Here is a 21,378-nt window from a genome sequence, read left to right on the forward strand (position 1 = left end):
ACGTATTCATACAGGAGAGACACCATATCACTGTGATATCTGTGGTAAATCATTCTCTCACCAAAGTGCTTTCATTTCTCACAAACGTATCCATACAGGAGAGAAGCCATATTCTTGTGATATCTGTGGTAGGTCATTCACTCAACATAGCAGCTTAACTTCTCACAAACATGTTCATCAGGGGAAGAAGCAATCCCACTAATATTTGCGCTAAATCATAATCTCTAAGGGATTACCGGAACCCTTTACCATGCAGGTTATTCTGTCGAACGTGATGTTTATTTACTCACATTATTTTCAATTTGCCATCCATTAGCTCACAGTTTTCAAGTTTTGATGATGTGGTTGTGTATTTTCAGAATGGCATCGTATGGTAGGTGCAAGAGGCTGAGTCTGGCTATGTGCTATGTTAAAGGGATGTATTGATAAAAGTTTAGTAAAATTCTATGAATTAGAAAAAAGATATTTAATTTTAATTCTCAAATTTTTATCAATTTTTGCGTGACATTAAAGGGACATTACTCATATATGAACTTAGGCGCACACACACACCCAGACACAACGGATAAAAGACAATACAAAGAGTTTTCAAATTGAGTAAACAGGAGTAGTTGTGTGGTAAGTAGCTTGCTTCCCTTTGTCGGAGACGGACGTGTTTGTTTTTGGCGGAGAGTTCTTGGTGCTTGATGTCACATCTTTCGTTGTGAAATATTGAACTTTGAGGCTTGACTACAGGTAGGCGTTTGTCGTATTTTTTGAGGGCTTAGTGAAGTTTGTTGCCCTGTATTTAATAATTTTTGGTGAGTAATAGACTCCAATCTGCTCCAGACATTTGCCTGCCTGTGGCCGCCTATAAAGACTCATTTTGCAGTGAGAATTGTGTTTTTGAGGAGGCGTAGCCCGTCCGCAACAATTAATTTCTTTGCGAAAATTATCTTTGTGTCTGAGGACTACCAAGGCAGGAAGGACTGTTTTTGCAAGGTGGACATGAGTGTTTTGGCTCTGGCCAATTACAAGAAAAAAGAACAAAAACAGAGAAGGTTGTCGAGGCAAGTGATTTTGTTTTATCTGAGCTGGGTGTAATTTGTTATATTGTTATTTTTTGTTAACAAATTTCGCCTGCTCTCGGCGGCTGCTGTTTTGTGAATTTAGTGTGAATATTTTGGATTCATTAAAAAAAAAAAAGCAGTGGAGGGACGTATCCTCGCCCAAATGATTAGAACCTGGTACAGTTACCATTGGCTGTAGCCAGTATTGTGTTTGGATTTCTTTTACCAATTACGGGTAAAGACGATTCATACCAAGGAACCTATGTACATTTGGCCAGGAGTACCTTTTCGGCCGAAAATTAATTTATTTCTTTGCCTGGATTTGAACTCTCTTCTTCAAAGCTTTCGTTTATTTAAAAGAATAAAAGAACTCTTTTTTGAACTGTTATTTTTTATTTTATTTCTTCCCTTCTTTTTTTGTGTCTTGTTTTATTTTCTTACATTTTGAACTGTAATTGAACTTTGTGTTGAAATGGCAAAGGAATTTCTTGTGTGGGACTTGACACCTCCCCAAAAATGGTGAAAAGAGCTTGAAAGGAAGACGGTGGTGTTGAGGACTTACTCAAAGTCAATGACTGAAACAAGTAAAAGAGTAAAGAGTATATAATTGCCATTAGTGTTCTGATAAATAAAACAGAAGCCTGTGTATGAAACTGGTCTTTTTCCTACTTCAGTTATTTCATTTTTCTCTTATAAAATACACACATACAGGAGGGGTAAACTATACATATAATAATACTTTGAATGTGGCTCTCAAGAAAGAATAAAAGCAATTACCCAATTAATGACAGGTATTACTACGAGTAGTTTATATACATATACACACACAAAGGAACCAACCGTAAAAGCACCATCCGATTGTAGCTGTTGCCAGCATCGTTTGGCCTCCGTGCCAGTGGCACGTGAAAGCAACCACTACACTAACGGAGTGGTTGGCATTAGGAAGGGCATCCAGCCGTAGAAACATTGTCAGAACAGACTGGGCCTGGTGCAGCCTCCTGGCTTCCCAGACCCCAGTTGAACCATCACAAATTTTAATGAACTCTATCTGGAACAGTGGAAGTTGTATCACAGTTGAAATTCTGTAGCATTGGTTATGAGTTTTGCTGGAGAGTTAACTGTGGCTGGTCTAGTTTGTGTGCCTGGAGTTACCTTTATATAAAAGAATGACAAGAAGAACCAGGTAAATTCAATGCAACTATTATTTATTACAACCCCTTATAAAAATACATGGCAAATGTCTTACATATTGTGAAGTAACAGGTTTGGCAAGTTTTAACAAACTCTATCTGGAACAGTGGAAGTTGTATCATAGTTGAAATTCTGTAGCATGTTCATAGTTTGGTTCTGTGTGTTGGGCAGCATCTGTTGTTGTGATCTGTCCGTTGCTGTAGAGGAAGTACAAGTTTACCAGGCCAGAGAGAGAGAGAGAGATGAGGAATGAAGACAGAAACGGGTGTGCTGCCACAAAGGAGACACATGGTTACCCAGCCCGAGGGAAAAGCAGGAGAAGGAGATAGAGGGTGGGAGACAGCACGATGGAGATAGTGGCAAAATGATGGGCGTATTCACTAGGGAGGGGATTTGAACATAAATGGGGATCCTTGAGTAAGGGAAGAAAGAGATATAGATGGTGGCAAGGGCCAGGCCATAACCTTGGGGTTTCAACATCATAATATAAGGGACAGGATACTGAGTTCAATTTCCGCCGAGGTCGACTTTGCTTTTCATCCTTTTAGGGTCGATTAAATAAGTACCAGTTACGCACTAGGGTTCATGTAATCGACTTAATCCGTTTGTCCCCTCTGTTTTTAGCCCCTTTTGGGTAGTAAAGGAATAGGATACTGCAAAGGAAGCATGATTAGAGTGTAGGGGGTGTTGAGTGATGACAATCTGGGTATTATATAGGGTCAAGGGGCTACCGGATGGGAAGGATTGGGGGAGTGAGAGGTAGGCATGGTGTATGGAAGGAATGTGAAGAAGAGATGTAGATTGGTTTGTTCGTGGTAGGGTGTGTAAAAAGTTTTCTTGTTACATGTGGGTGGAAGACATAGGTTGAGGGCAAGCCAATAGCAATAATACAGTAAGACAGGGAATGGGGGTGGAACAGACAGGTCAGGACTAGCGGAGAGCAATGCTACAGTGAGACAGGGCAGGACTGTATTTAAAATATCCGATCGTGGCCGTTTGCCAGCCTCGTCTGGCACCTGTGCAGGTGGCACGTAAAAAGCACCCACTACACTCACAGACTGGTTGGCATTAGGAAGGGCATCCAGCTGTAGAAACACTGCCAGATCAGACAACTTGGTGCATCTAGTGTCCACTCTTTAGAATTTAAACCAGCCATATCTGGCCCAAATATTCTACCTATTTCATCATCAAAGTAGTCAGTCGGCTTCTTACACCTACCCTACAATGTCATTGTGAAAATACACAATCATATCATCAAAACTTGAAAGCTGTGGGTTAATGCATGACAAATTGAAAATTATGTGAATAAATAACCCTCACATTCGACAGAATAATCTGCATGGTAAAGGGTTCAGTCACCCCTTACAGATTATGATTTAGCACAAATATCAGTGGGATTGCTTCTTCCCCTGATGAACACGTTTGTGAGAAGTTAAGCTGCCATGTTGAGTGAATGACCTACCACAGATATCACAAGAATATGGTGTCTCTCCTGTATGAATACGTTTGTGAGAAATGAAAGCACTTTGGTCAGAGAATGATTTACCACAGATATCACAGTGATATGGTGTCTCTCCAGTATGAATACGTTTATGAGTAGTTAGGCTGCCACTTTCAGAGAATGATTTACCACAGATATCACAAGAATATGGTCTCTCCCCTGTATGAATACGTTTGTGTGTAGTCAAGTTACCTTTTTGAGAGAATGATTTACCACAAATGTCACAGTGAAATGGCTTCTCTCCTGTATGAACACGTTTGTGAGATTTTAAAAGGCTTTGGACAGAGAATGATGTACCACAGACATCACAGTGATAGGGCTTCTCTCCTGTATGAATACGCTTATGTGTAGTTAGATTCCTACTGAGAGAGAAAGATTTGCCACAGATGTCGCAGTGATACAGCTTCTCTCCTTTATGAATACGTTTGTGAGCAGTTAAGTGCCCACTTTGAGAGAATGATTTACCACAAATGTCGCAGTGAAATGGCTTCTCTCCTGTATGAATACGTTTGTGAGAAGTTAAATACCCACTCTGAGAGAATGATGTACCACAGACATCACAGTGATAGGGCTTCTCTCCTGTATGAATACGCATATGTGTAGTTAGGTTCCTACTGAGAGAGAAAGACTTGCCACAGATGTCGCAGTGATACAGCTTCTCTCCTGTATGAATATATTTGTGAGCAGTTAAACACCCACTTTGAGAGAATGATTTACCACAGATGTCACAAGAATACGGTGTTTCTCCTGTATGAATACGTCTGTGTTTAGTCAGGGTACTACTGGCAGAGAAAGATTTGCCACAAATGTTGCACTGATATGGCTTCTCTCCTGTATGGAAACGTTTGTGAGCAGTTAAGTTCCCAATTTGAGTGAATGATTTACCACAGATATCACAAGAATATGGTGTCTCTCCTGTATGAATACGTTTATGAGTAGTTCGGTTCCTACTGGCAGAGAAAGATTTGCCACAGATTTCACAGTGATATGGCTTCTCTCCTGTATGAATACGTTTGTGTGTAGTCAAGTTATTATTTTTAGAGAATGATTTACCACAGATGTCACAGTGAAATCGTTTCTCCTCTGTATGAATACGCTTGTGCATATTCAAGCGACCCTTTTCAGAGAATGATTTACCACAGATGTCACAATGAAATGGCTTCTCTACCGTATGAATACGTTTGTGCTTATTCAAGTTACCCTTTTCAGAGAAGGACTTTTTACACACATCACAGTCATGTGACAATTTTTGTTTCCCTTTTTTTTCTGGAAAAGTCAGATCCTTTAGTTTCTCACTCTTTTCCATTATTCTTCTTTGAAAATCACAATATATATAAATATATATGTTTTCTTCTTTGTACTTCTATAGTCTTTTGTTTGCAAGTATTTCGACTGCTGTATTTCTGTCCAGTGTTACCTTTGTCCCAAAACTCGTTAGTAAATTTATCCAAGTTTAATTTGCTAAGAGACACATCTTGTAGACACTCCAGCCAGTGATGTCCAGAAGGTTTCCTAATAACACATTTCAGAGTAAATATATCAGAGGAATTCTGCCATAGATTTATAGAAACAATCTTATATATCTGTTCTGTACAATATTTCCATTTTGGTCTTTAAAAGATGATAAATAATGAGAATGTATCTTCAGTTATGCCAATGTCATCTGATATTCTGAAAGAATAAAGAAACAACAGTGTAAGATATAGAGGCTACTTAAAAAAACACAGATTCAACATTTCCATAAAGATAAACTCTAGAAATAAACATTTACCTGAACAACAGAACTTTCTAATTTATTAATATTTACATCACAAAATCTTTTGTAAAACTAACATATTTCTAAATTCCAGTTACACATTCCTACTGCACAACATTTATATGTGTGTGTATATATATATATATATATATATATAAAGTTAATCCAAACAAGAAAACAAAAAGACAACAATGCAAGGATGTGGAACAAAGAAAGTATTATTGGGCGCTCAGGAAAAAAAGGGAAGAATGACGTTTCGAGCGGAGCTCTACGTCGGAAACATAGGAGAAGGAAAGATCCCGAGGTGGGAGGACAGAGGGAAAAAAAATGCAAGTGGTCTTCACGAGGTCACATACTGAAAAGGTGGAAGTGGTAAACAAGAGGGAGCAGGTTTTCAAAGACAGGAGAGCGGAATCAAAGAAGGAATGGTAAACAACGGTGTGCGAGATGACAAGGGTGTGTGTGTGAGTGAAGGCGTGTGTGTGTATTGTGTGTATATGGTGGGCGAAGGCTAGTGGCAAGCAGCAGTAGCGAGTCACAGATCAGAAACAGGAAGGAATGTGTGTGTGCGTGTATATGTCTCGTCTGTGTGTTTTGTTGTAGTATGTGTGTGTGTACGTGTGCATTTTTTTGTGTGTATGGCGAGTAACTGTGTGATATATATACGCTTGTGCATATATATATATATATATATATATATATATCTCACGTAAAAAGCACCATCCGATCGTGACCATTTGCCAGCCCCGTCTGGCACGTAAAAAGCACCCACTACACTCATGGAGTGGTTGGCGTTAGGAAGGGCATCCAGCCGTAGAAACTTTGCCAGATCAGACTGGGCCTGGTGCAGCCTTCTGGCTTCCCAGACCCCAGTTGAACCGTCCAACCCATGCTAGCATGGAAAACGGATGCTAAACGATGATGATGATGATGATATTGTGAAATTGATGAATAGGGGACTTATAGACCTCTTGTTTAAATGCCTACAAAAAGTACATCAGCTAAGCAAATGGCCTTCCCTAAATGCATTGAAACCATTATAACAGAATCACTGTTTCAGGAAATTATCGTCGTTCAAAGACAACAAAATAATAATAATAATTCGTTCGTTTATTGGCCACAAGGGCTAACAAAAATCAATTAAAACATAAAGGGACAAAACACAGGACGAAAGTTACAAAGGGTTTTGTCCGTAACTATGTAGAAAACGAAAATGAAAAAAAAAAAAACTGTGCTAACGACCCGGGGGGTGGGGGACTTTCAGAAAATTTACAAGATCCGATTTTTCCGTCATAAGTTAGTGTAAAATGGATTGCGAGGATGATCCGGTTCTTGACTGAAGAAGGCTTCCAATGACCCGTCCGTGCTTTTTGTATCGTCTATTTGGATGTTTTGCGTTCTTGTCCCATTTTGTATTTTATATATATATATATATATATATATATATATATATATATAATTGGTGAATTGAAGAAATGGAGCTGAACGAAGATTGAACAGAAATCGTTTTATTTCATTCTACACGTGTTTCGAAAGGCACAATTTACCAAAATCCGATTGAATAAGGAGACCATATTGTGTCTTTCTCTTCAGGAAGAAATAGGAAATCCGTTGGAAAAAACAAAAACAGAACAGAGGCGGATCAAAACAAATCGAACTAGGCTCCTAAGAGCCCATGGCAAAACTGTTTATCAGTGTATGTTGAGAACCGGTGGTTGAAGATTTTAACGGGTCAGGCAGCGGTCATTCCTGTGGGTGAGGGTGTGTAGATGTTCTTTGTGACCGAGAATAAAGTTCTGACTATTTAAGGAATATTGGATGTTTTATAAGGGGCGAGAAAAATCTACTTAGAGACAAGTGTGTGTTTACTGTTCTATATATGTGTGCTGGCGCAGGTTGGCAAGACCTCCGTCAAGCGGTAGAAAACATTTTATGTGTACGTGTGTGCGTTTGATCGCTCGGCTGTCAGTGGTTAAGCCGCTCTACACAATGGCTACTGCAGTAAGAACCGTTGGGTGGCAGAAAAAAATATATTATGTTTTATGTGTGCGTGTGTTCGTCTGATAAAGCCCTGTTTATCTTACAGGAGTAATTCCCCTTGCAGTGGTTAATCGTAATTATCTTAAAGGCTATTTCAGAATTTGTTACCAAGGGCTATGGGTGCAGGTATTATTTACCTCCAACCGTGCTGTCTTCTGCTGTGATTTTTGCTACCAAGGTATCGGTCAAACTTTTGATTAATCTGCTACAAGATTATTCATCTTTCTATTTCACATATATATATATATATATATATACATATATATTTCTTTTGTTTTTTACGGAATCCCACTTTTTGGTTATGGAGGATCCGATTCTGAGAAAACTTTTTTGAAAAATCGCATTTTCAAAATTTCATTTACCACCAGCCTCTTCACTTTTCACTTGAAAAAAAACAAACAAACATATTTTTGCCCTTAAAAACGGTGGGAGAAACATTTTCGGTAACAAAAAAATAAAATATTGTAAATATTTTCAAAGGAAAAAGTGTGATTTAAGGGAGATTTGGCTGTTGTTTCTAGCAGATCCTAAGACAACCCTCCTCGTTTCACTTTCCCATCTTTTGAAGTTTTTCTCTTCATAAACACATTTATGATTTTTTTACAACCCTATTCTTCGCCCCTGGTTGCTTCTGTTTACGATTTAAAATATCGGTGAGTCTGAGGCCGTTTCTGGCATTTATCCACAGTAAAAACACAAGAAACGTGGGAAAATGATGGAAAGTGTAGAAGGTAGCCTCCATAGCTAGAAATAGCAGCCAAATGTCGCACAAATCAAAGGACATCTGAGACAGGAAGTATTTAGAAATTAAATAGTTTAATACTTACGGAAATGTCTTTATAAAGGATGGTGTTGTTGTTAGAAGTGCGTCAGGTGGTTGAGAAATGTATTATAAATGTGTTTGGGAGTGAATTGAGAGAAATTCCGACTGAAATCAAGTTTGTTAAAATGAAGGAATTTAGGCGGAAATACGCTTAGTGCGCATGCGTATGAAATACTGGTTTTTCTTCTTTTTTTCTTTTGTTTTTTAAAGATTTTGGTAGAAAACCAGAAATTTCGGGGAGGGTCAAGTGTCAGTCGATTTCATGGACCCGAGTAGTCAACTGGTATTTATTTTATTGAACCCTAGCAGAAAAATGTGAAAGGCAAAGTTTATGGATCTTTTCTGTTTGAACGGCAGTTTTTAACATAATTTCTAGGTAACTAAAAAGTTTTAAACTTCGTATACTGGTAGAATGTGTTACATAAAACATCTTTTCCTCTTGGCTTTATTGAGAAAATTCTGTAGTTTGTAAGATATTTCGTCTTTAATTTCAAGCATTTCGGCAATTTCAACCAATCACTCACGTCTATTGAGGTAAAAAAACATTCTGTGCCGTATGAATATGTCCCTCGTTTAAGAAACAGATTGGGGATCTTTTGTTTGAACGGCAGTTTTTAACATAATTTCTAGGTAACTAAAAAGTTTTAAACTTCGTATACTGGTAGAATGTGTTACATAAAACATCTTTTCCTCTTGGCTTTATTGAGAAAATTCTGTAGTTTGTAACATGTTTGTAAGATATTTGTAAGATATTTTCTTCAACGGCCGTTTTTCTACAGATACAGTAAATAGGTGTTCTACGAAAACGCGATAGTTTGCCAAAATCGTATTCTATATCGATGATATCAGAATCCGAAAACATTTTTGGGACCCCCCCCCCCCACCAAAAAAAAACACCCAGACATCGGTGGGGTGCACGTGTTGTGCCTACATCGATATTTATGTATATATGCGTAAATTACGACGAGGTCGACTTTGCCTTTAATATCTTTGCTGGGGCGGGACACAATAAAATAAATACTAGTTGTCTACTGAGGTCCAGGTAAGCGACTTAGCCCCCCCCCCAACACTTCCGCCGATATTGCTGGCGTTGTGCCAAAATTTGAAACCAATATTTCATACGCATGCGCACTAAACGTACGTCCGTCTCCATTCATTACGTTACGACAAACATTTGAAGTCTGGTGCCAGAATTTCTCTCAATTCACTCCCAAACACATTTGTAATAGATTTCTCAACCACCTGACGCACATCTAACAACAACACCATCCTTTATAAAGACATTTCCGTAAGTATTAAACAACGAAAGCATTTAATCTTTTAATACTTTGGTGTCTCAGATGTCCTTTGATCTGTTCCACATTTGGCTGCTATTTCTAGCTATGGCGGCAACCTCCTACACGCTCCATCGTTTCTTCTTTAAGTTTGTTTGTTGTGTGTTTTAGGTGGAGAAATGTTCTTAAAATAAACTCCAACCACAGAAATGCTGAGAATCCAATGCTTTATTATAATTTATCGAACCCTTGTTTCTTGATATAAGGTAAGGGACATAATTAGTAAGCGGGGCAAAATGAGTATTTTCCCGTTTCTTATAATTTGTTTGAATTTCTTATTTTTGTGAGTATTGCTGCATTATATTTTAGGACTGGGGATGGCGGCGAGCTGGCAGAAGGGTTAACACCCGGGCGAAATGCGTGGACGTATTTCGTCTGCCGTTACGTTCTGAGTTCAAATTCCGCCGAGGTCGACTTTGCCTTTCATCCTTTCGGAGTCGATATAATCGACTTAATCCGTTTTTCTGGCCTTGTTTGTCCCCTCAGTGTGTAGCCCCTTGTGGTGAGTAAAGAAATATATATTTAGGACTGGGAATTTGTCCTTATAGTTGTTGGAGTTGCAGGTCCTTTTTATTGTCAAGAAATTTTCCCTCAACTCTCAACCCGATAATAATCGAGGTTACTAATAAATTATCTGGATGATGTTCGGTGTTTAACCATCAATATTCTTCTCTCTCTTAGATTCCGGATCAATTTTTACCCCCCGTTTAGTGTCTAATTTGGTAATTTTCAATTATCACAAATCATGACTAAGATGGGGCAAAATGAGTAATGACTACTTTCAATAATCTCTTGTTAGTGGATGGAAGCTCTCCGTCTGTAACGACGATGAGCACTCCACAAACACGTGTACCCTTAACGTAGTTCTCGGGGACATTCAGCGTGACACAGAGAGTGACAAGGCCGGCCCTTTGAAATACAGGTACAACAGAAACAGGAAGTAAGAGTAAGAGAACGTTGTGGTGAAAGAGTACAGCAGGGATCACCACCATCCCCTGCCGGAGCCTCGTGGAACTTTAGGTGTTTTCGCTCAATAAACACTCACAACGCCCGGTCTGGGAATCGAAACCGTAATCCTACGACCGCGAGTCCGCTGCCCTAACCACGAAGAGATCTTGAAGAAACTGTTGATGATATTTTATGTTGATTTTTTCACCCCATTTATTCGATATTCATTAATTTCACATCATTTGCAATTTTCTCTGATTCTCTTTCATTTGAATTCGATACTTGAATAGCTTTTTGCATTTCTGATCTTTAAGATGTCGAAGGATAGATATTGATGTGTTTGAGTATTTGTTTTCAAATGTAATTCTGGATAATTTGAAGAGACAATTTCACCTTTTCTTGCCTCTGCCAAATTTCTCTTTCTACACACTCATAGAGAACAATGATAATTTCCTGAAATACTGATTCTGTTATAATGTTTTCAATGCATTCAGGGAAGGCCATTTGCTGAGCTGATAAACTTTTTGTAATCATTCGTGGAATCTCCTCATGGGGCAAAATGAGTAATGACTATTTCCAATAATTTTTTCTCTTTATGGAGTTAAAGAGAAGAAATTGTGAGCTGTTAGGTAACTAGTCACAGACATACATTTTCTTCAATATCCTCTGGCCTTGTGAATGGATTTGGGAGATGGAAACTGAAGGAAGCCCAATATATATGTGTGAGTGGGTGGGTGTGTTGTCCTCCCACCCCTTCAACACTTGACAAACAGTGTTGGTGTGTTTATGTCCCCATAAACTTGTGGTTTGGCAAAAGTGGCTGATAGAATAAGTGCTAAGCTGAAAAAATAAGTCCTAGCATTGATTCTATTGACTGAAGCCTTTAAAGTTGGTGCTCCAGCATGACCACAGTCAAAACAACTGAAACCAGTAAAAAAGTGTGTGTGTATTTATGAATGTGGAGCTGGAGTTTAGAAATATTTTAGCTTCAAACAGGATTTTGTGATGTAAATACTAATAAATTAGAAAGTTCTGTTGTTCAGTTAAATGTTTATTTCTAGAGTTTATCTTTATGGAAATGTTGAATCTGTATTTTTTTAAGTAGCCTCTATATCTTACACTGTTGTTTCTTTATTATTTCAGAATATCAGATGACATTGGCATAACTGAAGATACATTCTCATTATTTATCAATTTTTTAAAGACCAAAATGGAAATATCGTACAGAACAGATATATAAGATTGTTTCTATAAATCTTTGGTGGAATTCCTCTGATATATTTACTCTGAAATGTGTTATTAGCAAACCTTCTGGACATCACTGGCTGGAGTGTCTACAAGATGAGTCTGGTTGCAGATTGAACGTGGATAAATTTAGTTGTTTTGTGACAAAGGTAACAGTGGCCAGAAATACAACAGTTAAAATATTTGTAAACAAAAGACTACAGAAGCAAAAAGAATAAAAAAAGAAGGTATATGGTGAAGTTGAAGGAAAAATAATGGAAAAGAGTGAGAAAGTGAAGGAACAGATTTTACCAGAAGATAGCAAAAAAGAGAGACAAAAATTGTCACATGATTGTGATGTGTGTAAAAAGTCTTTCTCAAGAAAAGATAACTTAAATAGGCACAAACGTATTCATACAGGAGAGAAGCCATTTCACTGTGAAATCTGTGGTAAATCATTTTCTGAAAGAAGTGCTTTAACTCCTCACAAACGTATTCATACAGGAGAGAAGCCATTTCCCTGTGATATTTGTGGTAAATCATTTTCTGGTAAAAGTGCTCTAACTTATCATAAACGTATTCATACAGGTGAGACGCCATTTCAGTGTGATAATTGTGGTAAATCATTCTCTCAACGAAGTGCTTTAACTCATCACAAACGTATTCATACAGGAGAAACACCATATTCCTGTAATATCTGTGGTAAATCATTTTCTGGTAAAAGTGCTCTAACTTATCATAAACTTATTCATACAGGAGAGAAGCCATTTCACTGTGATATTTGTGGTAAATCATTTGCTGTAAGGAGTTTCTTAACTAGTCACAGACATATCCATGCAGAAGAGAAGCCTTATCATTGTGGCATTTGTGGTAAATCATTCTCTCAAAGTGGCAACTTAACTGCTCATAAACGTCTCCATACAGGAGAGAAGCCATATCCCTGTGATGTCTGTAACAAATCTTTCTCTGACAGTAGTAACCTAATTAGCCATAAACGTATTCATACAAGAGAAACACCATATTCTTGTGAAATCTGTGGTAAATCATTCTCTCAAAGTGGCAACTTAGCTTCTCACAAACGTATTCATACAGGAGAGACACCATATCACTGTGATATCTGTGATAAATCATTCTCTCGCCAAAGTGCTTTCATTTCTCACAAACGTATTCATACAGGAGAGAAGCTATATCCTTGTGATATCTGTGGAAGGTCATTCACTCAACGTAGCAGCTTAACTTCTCACAAACGTGTTCATCAGGGGAAGAAGCAATCCCACTAATATTTGCGCTAAATCATAATCTCTAAGGGGTTACTGAAACCCTTTACCATGCAGGTTATTCTGCAGATTGAACGTGGATAAATTTAGTTGTTTTGTGACAAAGGTAACAGTGGCCAGAAATACAACAGTTGAAATATTTGTAAACAAAAGACTACAGAAGCAAAAAGAATAATAAAAGAAGGTATATTGTGAAGTTGAAGGAAAAATAATGGAAAAGAGTCAGAAAGTGAAGGAACAGATTTTACCAGAAGTTAGCAAAAAAGAGAGACAAAAATTGTCACATGACTGTGATGTGTGTAAAAAGTCTTTCTCACAAAAAGGTAACTTAAATAGGCACAACCGTATTCATACAGGAGAGAAGCCATTTCACTGTGAAATCTGTGGTAAATCATTCTCTCAAAGAAGTGCTTTAACTCCTCACAAACGTATTCATACAGGAGAGAAACCATATTCCTGTAATATCTGTGGTAAATTATTTTCTGGTAAAAGTGCTCTAACTTATCATAAACGTATTCATACAGGAGAGAACCCATTTCAGTGTGATATTTGTGGTAAATCATTTGCTGTAAGCAGTTTCTTAACTCGTCACAGACATATCCATGCAGAAGAGAAGCCTTATCATTGTGGCATTTGTGGTAAATCATTCCTTTCAGCCATACACGTCACTAGACACAAGCGTATTCATACGGGAGAGAAGCCATTTCACTGTGACATCTGTGGTAAAACATTCTCTCGAAAAGATCACTTGACTTTACACAAACATATTCATACAGGAGAGAAACCATATCAGTGCAACATCTGTAACAAATCTTTCTCTGATAGAAGGAACCTAACTACTCATAAACGTATTCATACAGGAGAGACACCATTTCACTGTGAAATCTGTGGTAAATCATTCTCTCAAAGTTGCAACTTAGCTACTCACAAACGTCTTCATACTGGAGAGAAGCCATATCACTGTGATATCTGTGGTAAATCATTCACCGTGAGTTCTAACTTAACTGGACACAGACGTATTCATACAGGAGAAACACCATATTCTTGTGATATCTGTGGTAAATTATTCTCTCAAAAAATTTATTTGACTTTACACAAACGTATTCATACAGGAGAGACACCATTTCACTGTGAAATCTGTGGTAAATCATTCTCTCAAAGTTGCAACTTAACTACTCACAAACGTCTTCATACAGGAGAGAAGCCATATCACTGTGATATCTGTGGTAAATCATTCTCTCACCAAAGTGCTTTCATTTCTCACAAACGTATCCATACAGGAGAGAAGCTATATCCTTGTGATATCTGTGGAAGGTCATTTACTCAACATAGCAGCTTAACTTCTCACAAATGTGTTCATCAGGGGAAGAAGCAATCCCACTAATATTTGCGCTAAATCATAATCTCTAAGGGATTACCGGAACCCTTTACCATGCAGGTTATTCTGTCTAATGTGATGTTTATTTACTCACATTATTTTCAATTTGTCATGCATTAACTCACAGCTTTCAAGTTTTGATGATGTGGTTGTGTATTTTCAGAATGGCATCGTATGGTAGGTGCAAGAGGCTGAGTCTGGCTATGTGCTATGTTAAAGGGATGTATTGATAAAGGTTTAGTAAAATTTTATCAATTAGAAAAAAGATATTTAATTTTAATTCTCAAATTTTTATCAATTTTTGCGTGACATTAAAGGGACATTACTCATATATGAACTTAGGCGCACACACACACACAGACACAGGAGACAAAAGACAATACAAAGAGTTTTCAAATTGAGTAAACAGGAGTAGTTGTGTGGTAAGTAGCTTGCTTCCCTTTGTCGGAGACGGACGTGTTTGTTTTTGGCGGAGAGTTCTTGCTGCTTGATGTCACGTCTTTCGTCGTGAAATATTGAACTTTGAGGCTCGACTACAGGTAGGCGTTTGTCGTATTTTTTGAGGGTTTAGTGGAGTTTGTTGCCCTGTATTTAATATTTTTTGGTGAGTAATAGACTCCACTCTGCTCCAGACATTTGCCTGCCTGTGGCCGCCTATAAAGACTCACTTTGCAGTGAGAATTGTGTTTTCGAGGAGGCGTAGCCCCTCCGCAAAAATTATCTTCGTGTCTGTGGATTACCAAGGCAGGAAGGACTGTTTTTGCAAGGTGGAGGTGAGTGTTTTGGCTCTGGCCAATTACAAGAAAAAAGAACAAAAACAGAGAAGGTTGTCGAGACCAGTGATTTTGTTTTATCTGAGCTGGGTGTAATTTGTTATATTGTTATTTTTTGTTAACAAATTTCGCCTGCTCTCGGTGGCTGCTGTTTTGTGAATTTAGTGGGAATATTTTGGATTCATAAAAAAAAAAAAAAACAGTGGAGGGACGTATCCTCGCCCAAATGATTAGAACCTGTTGCAGTTACCGTTGGCTGTAGCCAGTATTGTGTTTGGATTTCTTTTACCAATTACGGGTAAAGACGATTCATACCAAGGAACCTATGTACATTTGGCCAGGAGTACCTTTTCGGCCGAAAATTAATTTATTTCTTTGCCTTTCGTTTATTTAAAAGAATAAAAGAACTCTTTTTTGAACTGTTATTTTTTATTTTATTTCTTCCCTTCTTTTTTTGTGTCTTGTTTTATTTTCTTACATTTTGAACTGTAATTGAACTTTGTGTTGAAATGGCAAAGGAATTTCTTGTGTGGGACTTGACACCTCCCCAAAAATGGTGAAAAGAGCTTGAAAGGAAGACGGTGGTGTTGAGGACTTATTCAAAGTCGCTCAACACCATAGCCGTCTTCCCGAGGGCCACAATTTTGAATGAGCTGGCAGATTACATGCCAGCCATTAAATTTATTTCACGGGGTGTCAAATATGCAACGGTCTGGTTGCTGTTTGACTACCCCCAAGAAGCTTGCGATTTTGCAAGTCAGCTCCTCGAGGGCGAGGAAATAATGTTTCTTCCAAGCTACTGTGGAAAGAAATTGTTGAAAGCTTGGATCTGCGGTTTGCCAGCCGGAGTTGAGCCCGAGTGGATAGAGGACTCTATCCGCCGGGGTCTGGGTGGTAGCAGTACCATGCTGCTTAATGTGAAAGTGTTGCCTGCAGCTGATTGGGAGGGGTCAAAAGCTGTTTTGACCCTATGGACCCAATCAGCCGAAAGTCTGGTCTTTCCAGATTTTTTGAGGATGGCCGGGTCTAAATGGTGTTTCTTCACTTGCCACCTGCACAGGAGTCAGTCCAGCGGTCCTGGCAACTGCCGGGTGCCAGTCATAAGATTGGTTCAATTTCGATTTCTTTGTTATATTTAAAATAATTGAAAGAAACACAGAGCATCTCAAAATAAATACTGTAACGAAAGGGTTAATCTTGCATCATCTTTGTTTGTATTTCTCTCATCTTTTATCAAATTCAATGATATGATTGCGGCCGACCTGGAGCAATGCCACAAAGAAATTTTAGTCAAATGAATCGACCCCAGTACTTATTCTTTTGCTAAGCCTGGTGCTTATTCTATCAGTCTCTTTTGCTGAACAGCTAAGTTACAGGGACGTAAACGCACCAGCATCAGTCGTCAAGCAATACTGGGAGATCAACATCGAAGACATACATATAATGAGTGTTGGTTATATCCAGCCTCATCCAGTTGCTCTTAATCTTGCATTGTCTAAAAATGGCCATTGTCTCATGTGTGTCTGTGTTGGTGTTTCTTTCATCTTTTACTTGTTTCAGTCATTTGATTGCATCCATAGTGGGGGGCACCGCCCAGAAGAAATTTCAGTTGAATGAATCGACCGCAATACTTATTTTTCTTTTTTAATTAAATCTAGTGCTTATTCTAATGGCCCCTTTTGCTGAACAGCCAAGATATGAAGATGTAAACACACCAACACCAGTTGTCATGAAATACTGGGAGACAGACACAGACACATATACATACACACTTATATATACAGAGTGTTGGTTATGAGTTTTGCTTGCGAGTTAACCGTGGCTGGTTCATCTTGATGTAGCTGTGTGTTGGTTATGCATTCACTGGTCTAGTCTGTCTGCCTGGAGTTACCGAATACAAAAGAATGACAAGAAGAACCAGGTAAATTCAATGCAACTGTTATTTATTACAACCCCTTATAAAAATACATGGCAAATGTCTTACATATTGTGAAGTAACAGGTTTGGCAAGTTTTAACGAACTCTATCTGGAACAGTGGGAGTTGTATCACAGTTGAAATTCTGTAGCATCTTCCTGGTTTGTTTCTGTGTGTTGGGCAGCATCTTTTGTTGTGATCTGTCCGTTGCTGTAGAGGAAGTACAAGTTTACCAGGCCAGAGAGAGAGAGAGATCAGGAATGAAGACAGAAACGGGTGTGCCGCCACAAAGGAGACACATGGTTACCCAGCCTGAGGGAAATGCAGGAGGAGATAGAGGGTGGGAGACAACACGATGGAGATAGTGGCAAAATGATGGGCGTATTCAATAGGGAGGGGGATCAGAATGTAAATGGGGATAGTTGAGTAAAGGAAGAGGGAGATATAGATGGTGGCAAGGGTTAGGCCATACTCTTGAGGTTCAAACGTCATAATATAAGGGACAGGATACTGCAAAGGCGACGAGCTGGCAGAAACATTAGACGCTACGTTCTGAGTTCAAATTCTGCCGAGGTCGACTTTGCCTTACATCATTTCGGGGTCGTTTAAATAAGTACCAGTTACACACTGGGGTCGATGTAATTGACTTAATCCGTTTGTTTGTCCGCTCTGTGTTTAGCCCCTTGTGGGTAGTAAAGAAATAGGTATTTCGTCTGCCGCGACGTTCTGAGTTCAAATTCCGCCGAGGTTGACTTTGCCTTTCATCCTTTCGGGGTCGATAAATTAAGTACAAGTTACGCACTGGGGTCAATGTAATCGACTTAATCCCTTTGTCTGTCCTTGTTTGTCCTCTCTGTGTTTAGCCCCTTGTGGGTAGTAAAGGAATAGGGTACTGCAAAGGAAGCATGATTAGAGTGTAGGAGGTGTTGAGTGATGACAACCTGGGTATTATATAGGGTCAGGGTGCTACCGGATAGCAATGATACAGAGGAACAGCACCATGAGGGCAGGATTGGGGGAGTGAGAGGTAGGCATAGTGTATGGAAGGAATGTGAAGAAGAGATGTAGATTGGTTTGTTGGGGGTAGGGTGTGTAAAAAGTTTTCTTGTTACATGTGGGTGGAAGACATAGGTTGAGGGCAAGCCAGTAGCAATAATACAGTAAGACAGGGAATGGGGGTGGAACATACAGGTCAGGACTAGCGGAGAGCAATGCTACAGTGAGACAGGGCAGGACTGTATTTAAAATATCCGATCGTGGCCGTCTGCCAGCCTCGTCTGGCACCTGTGCAGGTGGCACATAAACGCAGCCACTACACTCACAGAGTGGTTGGCATTAGGAAGGGCATCCAGCTGTAGAAACACTGCCAGATCAGACAAGAGCCTGGTGCAGCCTACAGGCTTCCCAGACCCCAGTTGAACTGTCCAACCCATGCTAGCATGGAAAACGGACGTTAAATGATGATGATGAAATATTTTCAATGGCAGTCAATAATGGCCCCTTATGGTCCTTGTGAGAAGTAAGAAGTGTTGGTACATCTAGTGTCCACTCTTTAGAATTTAAACCAGCCATATCTGGCCCAAATATTCTACCTATTTTATGATCAAACTAGTCAGAGTCGGCTTCTTACACCTACCCTACAATGTCATTGTGAAAATACACAATCATATCATCAAAATTTGAAAGCTGTGGGTTAATGCAGGACAAATTGAAAATAATGTGAATAAATAACCCTCACATTCGACAGAATAATCTGCATGGTAAAGGGTTCAGTCACCCCTTACAGATTATGATTTAGCACAAATATCAGTGGGATTGCTTCTTCCCCTGATGAACACGTTTGTGAGAAGTTAAGTTGCCACGTTGAGTGAATGACCTTCCACAGGTATCACAAGGATATAGCTTCTCTCCAGTATGGAAATGTTTGTGAGAAATGAAAGCACTTTGGTAGGAGAATGATTTACCACAGACATCACATTGATAGGGCTTCTCTCCTGTATGAATACGCTTATGTGTAGTTAGGTTCCTACTGAGAGAGAAAGACTTGCCACAGATGTCGCAGTGATACAGCTTCTCTCCTGTATGAATACGTTTGTGAACAGTTAAGTACCCACTTTTAGAGTATGTTTTACCACAGATATCACAAGAATATGGTGTCTCTCCTGTATGAATATGTTTGTTTAGTTAGGTTACAACTGGCAGAGAAAGATTTACCACAGATGTTGCACTGATATGGCTTCTCTCCTGTATGGAAACGTTTGTGAGCAGTTAAGTGGTCACTTTGAGAGAATAATTTACCACAGATATCACAAGAATATGGTGTCTCTCCTGTATGAATACGTTTATGAGTAGTTAGGTTCCTACTGGCAGAGAAAGATTTGCCACAGATGTTGCAGTGATATGGCTTCTCTCCTGTATGAATACGCTTGTGCATATTCAAGTGACCCTTTGAGAGAATGATTTACCAGATATCACAATGAAATAGCTTCTCTACCGGCCCAATGCTCGCACTTTAACCAGAACTCTACACCCCTCATGTTTGGTTTTGAGGTGATGGTCTAATGCCGTTCTCGCCGCCAAAACGTGAGATGCAGAGCCCAACCTCAACGCCTCCTCTAAGTTCTTAACTAATTGCCCTTCTATTCTAGCCCTGTCTAATCTTAGTTGCTTACTAAACCTAATGGACTCGAATCGAATGGCTCTTTTCAGGGCGAACCACCACCGGTTATTAACCACGGCTCCGGTTAACGCCCTCTGTACTAACTCCTTAATCCGACTGTGGTATGCCTCACAAGTCAAAATAGACTTGTAGCCGGGTCCTATCTTTAGTGTGCTACCTATGTCCAGTCTACACTTGACCATTCTATGGTCAGTATAGGGCACCTGGACGAGCTGTGGACAACTAAAACTAGACTTATCTCTAGTTCTTATCACTATCCTGTCTAGATAAGACTTGAAGCTTCCGTCACCACTCATCCAGGTCTACTCTGGGACGTTCAGATGGTCAAGTCTGTAACGATCTGCCAGCTGAAACCGCTTAAGCAGATCCACGATACGTGAGTTCACTTTCCTATAGATCGAGCCAACACTATCAATGTGTATGTCAACGATAGCATTAAAGTCCCCTAATACTACTAAAGTCTTCGACGTCACGATAAAATTCAGTTTGGAAGCCTCTAGCACAAGGTGCATAGAGTCCGATCAACCTGAAGGCCTTACTGCTGTATGTCACATCAAGGACGACCAGCCCACCTTCAGGGTCCACATAGACTGTGCTTGTCTGCAGAGCTAAGCCTTTACGGATCAGTACCACAACTTCCCCTCGCCCTCCGGTCTGGCCAGGAGACATGATTTTCTCGTAGCCATTCAGGAGAGGCGAGAAGGTTTGTAGACTGTCCAGCTTGGTCTCTGTAGAAACCATCACATGCATATCATGTGATCTGAGATCGTCGAGGAAAGACACCTGCTTCCACTTTGAACTCAGACCACGCACATTAAACAACCAAGGTTAAGAGACGCCATTACAAAAAGTAAAAGCTCTACTTAGATTTCTTTGGAGATTTGGGGGCTGACCTCACCACACGTGGATCCGTCCCCTTCTTGTCTCTCTTCACAGTTTGGCAAGTCCACAATTTTCCTGTCCCTTAATTCTCGGTATAGGGATTCGTCTAACATTGCACATCTGTTCTTCCATTCTTGGAGTAGGGGGTACAATATAGTCTTTTTATGCTGTACAATGATGTCATTAGTGTACGTGTCCGTTGTATCATATTCTATTAAAATTAAATTTTGGTTTTCTTCCGGGACAGTAGGGCAGGATTTCTTTTTCGTTGTCTGTGGTGTGTTTTTTCTGTTTTGTGTGGGGGATGTGGGTGGGGAAGGTCTACGAGAACGTTTTTTTCCCACTGGTGTAAATCCACCCTCTGAAACCTCCATGTTATTATCTGAGGGGTGGGTGACAATTTCTTCCGACACAGTGTTTTCTGTTGGTGCCGCATCTTCCAAGGGGGTTGGGTAATTTTATTTTTGTAGGGACTTGTGCGTGCCGGGGCTGGGTTTTTCTATACTTTGTTTGGAGACTAGCACCTCAACAACGGGGTTGGGAGTTTTTGTTTGTGGGGGTTGGTGTGTTTGCAGGGGCTGGGTTTTTTTGGGTTATTTGAGGGGC

General features: G+C 39.5%; 2 protein-coding genes and 1 long non-coding RNA gene across 3 annotated transcripts; all 3 read right to left on the reverse strand.

Moving 5' to 3' along the window:
- Window positions 1-312: 312 nt before the first annotated feature.
- On the reverse strand, window positions 313-4,735 carry LOC118768502 (zinc finger protein 239-like; the record flags this gene model as incomplete). Its single annotated transcript, XM_036515132.1, has 2 exons — window positions 313-444; window positions 3,995-4,735. Coding segments are annotated over 2 exons (873 nt in total), but the record flags the coding sequence as incomplete, so codon positions are not given.
- Window positions 4,736-4,864: 129 nt separating this feature from the next.
- On the reverse strand, window positions 4,865-8,518 carry LOC118768565. Its single transcript, XR_005004375.1, has 2 exons — window positions 8,365-8,518; window positions 4,865-5,412 (listed from the first exon to the last, which is right to left on the reverse strand). It is a non-coding gene; the product is annotated as an uncharacterized LOC118768565 (long non-coding RNA).
- A 10,051-nt stretch (window positions 8,519-18,569) lies between these two features.
- On the reverse strand, window positions 18,570-21,146 carry LOC118768503 (zinc finger protein 430-like). The gene is made up of 2 exons (XM_036515133.1): window positions 20,784-21,146; window positions 18,570-19,656 (listed from the first exon to the last, which is right to left on the reverse strand). Exons 1-2 carry the CDS (start codon window positions 21,144-21,146, stop codon window positions 19,351-19,353), a joined length of 669 nt encoding a protein of 222 aa, XP_036371026.1. The 3' UTR covers window positions 18,570-19,350.
- Between the last annotated feature and the right edge of the window lie 232 nt (window positions 21,147-21,378).

This window comes from Octopus sinensis, linkage group LG30, assembly GCF_006345805.1.
Source record: "Octopus sinensis linkage group LG30, ASM634580v1, whole genome shotgun sequence".
NCBI lineage: Eukaryota > Metazoa > Mollusca > Cephalopoda > Octopoda > Octopodidae > Octopus > Octopus sinensis.

What these genes read in the sequence shown, in the direction of transcription:
- LOC118768503 (XM_036515133.1), bottom strand. Translation starts at nt 21,146, where the DNA reads ATGGAGGTTTCAGAGGGTGGATTTACACCAGTGGGAAAAAAACGTTCT. An exon ending in ACGGATCCACGTGTGGTGAG is followed by an intron (nt 19,657 to 20,783) that starts GTCAGCCCCCAA and finishes ATTCTCTCAAAG; the next exon opens with GGTCACTTGAATATGCACAA.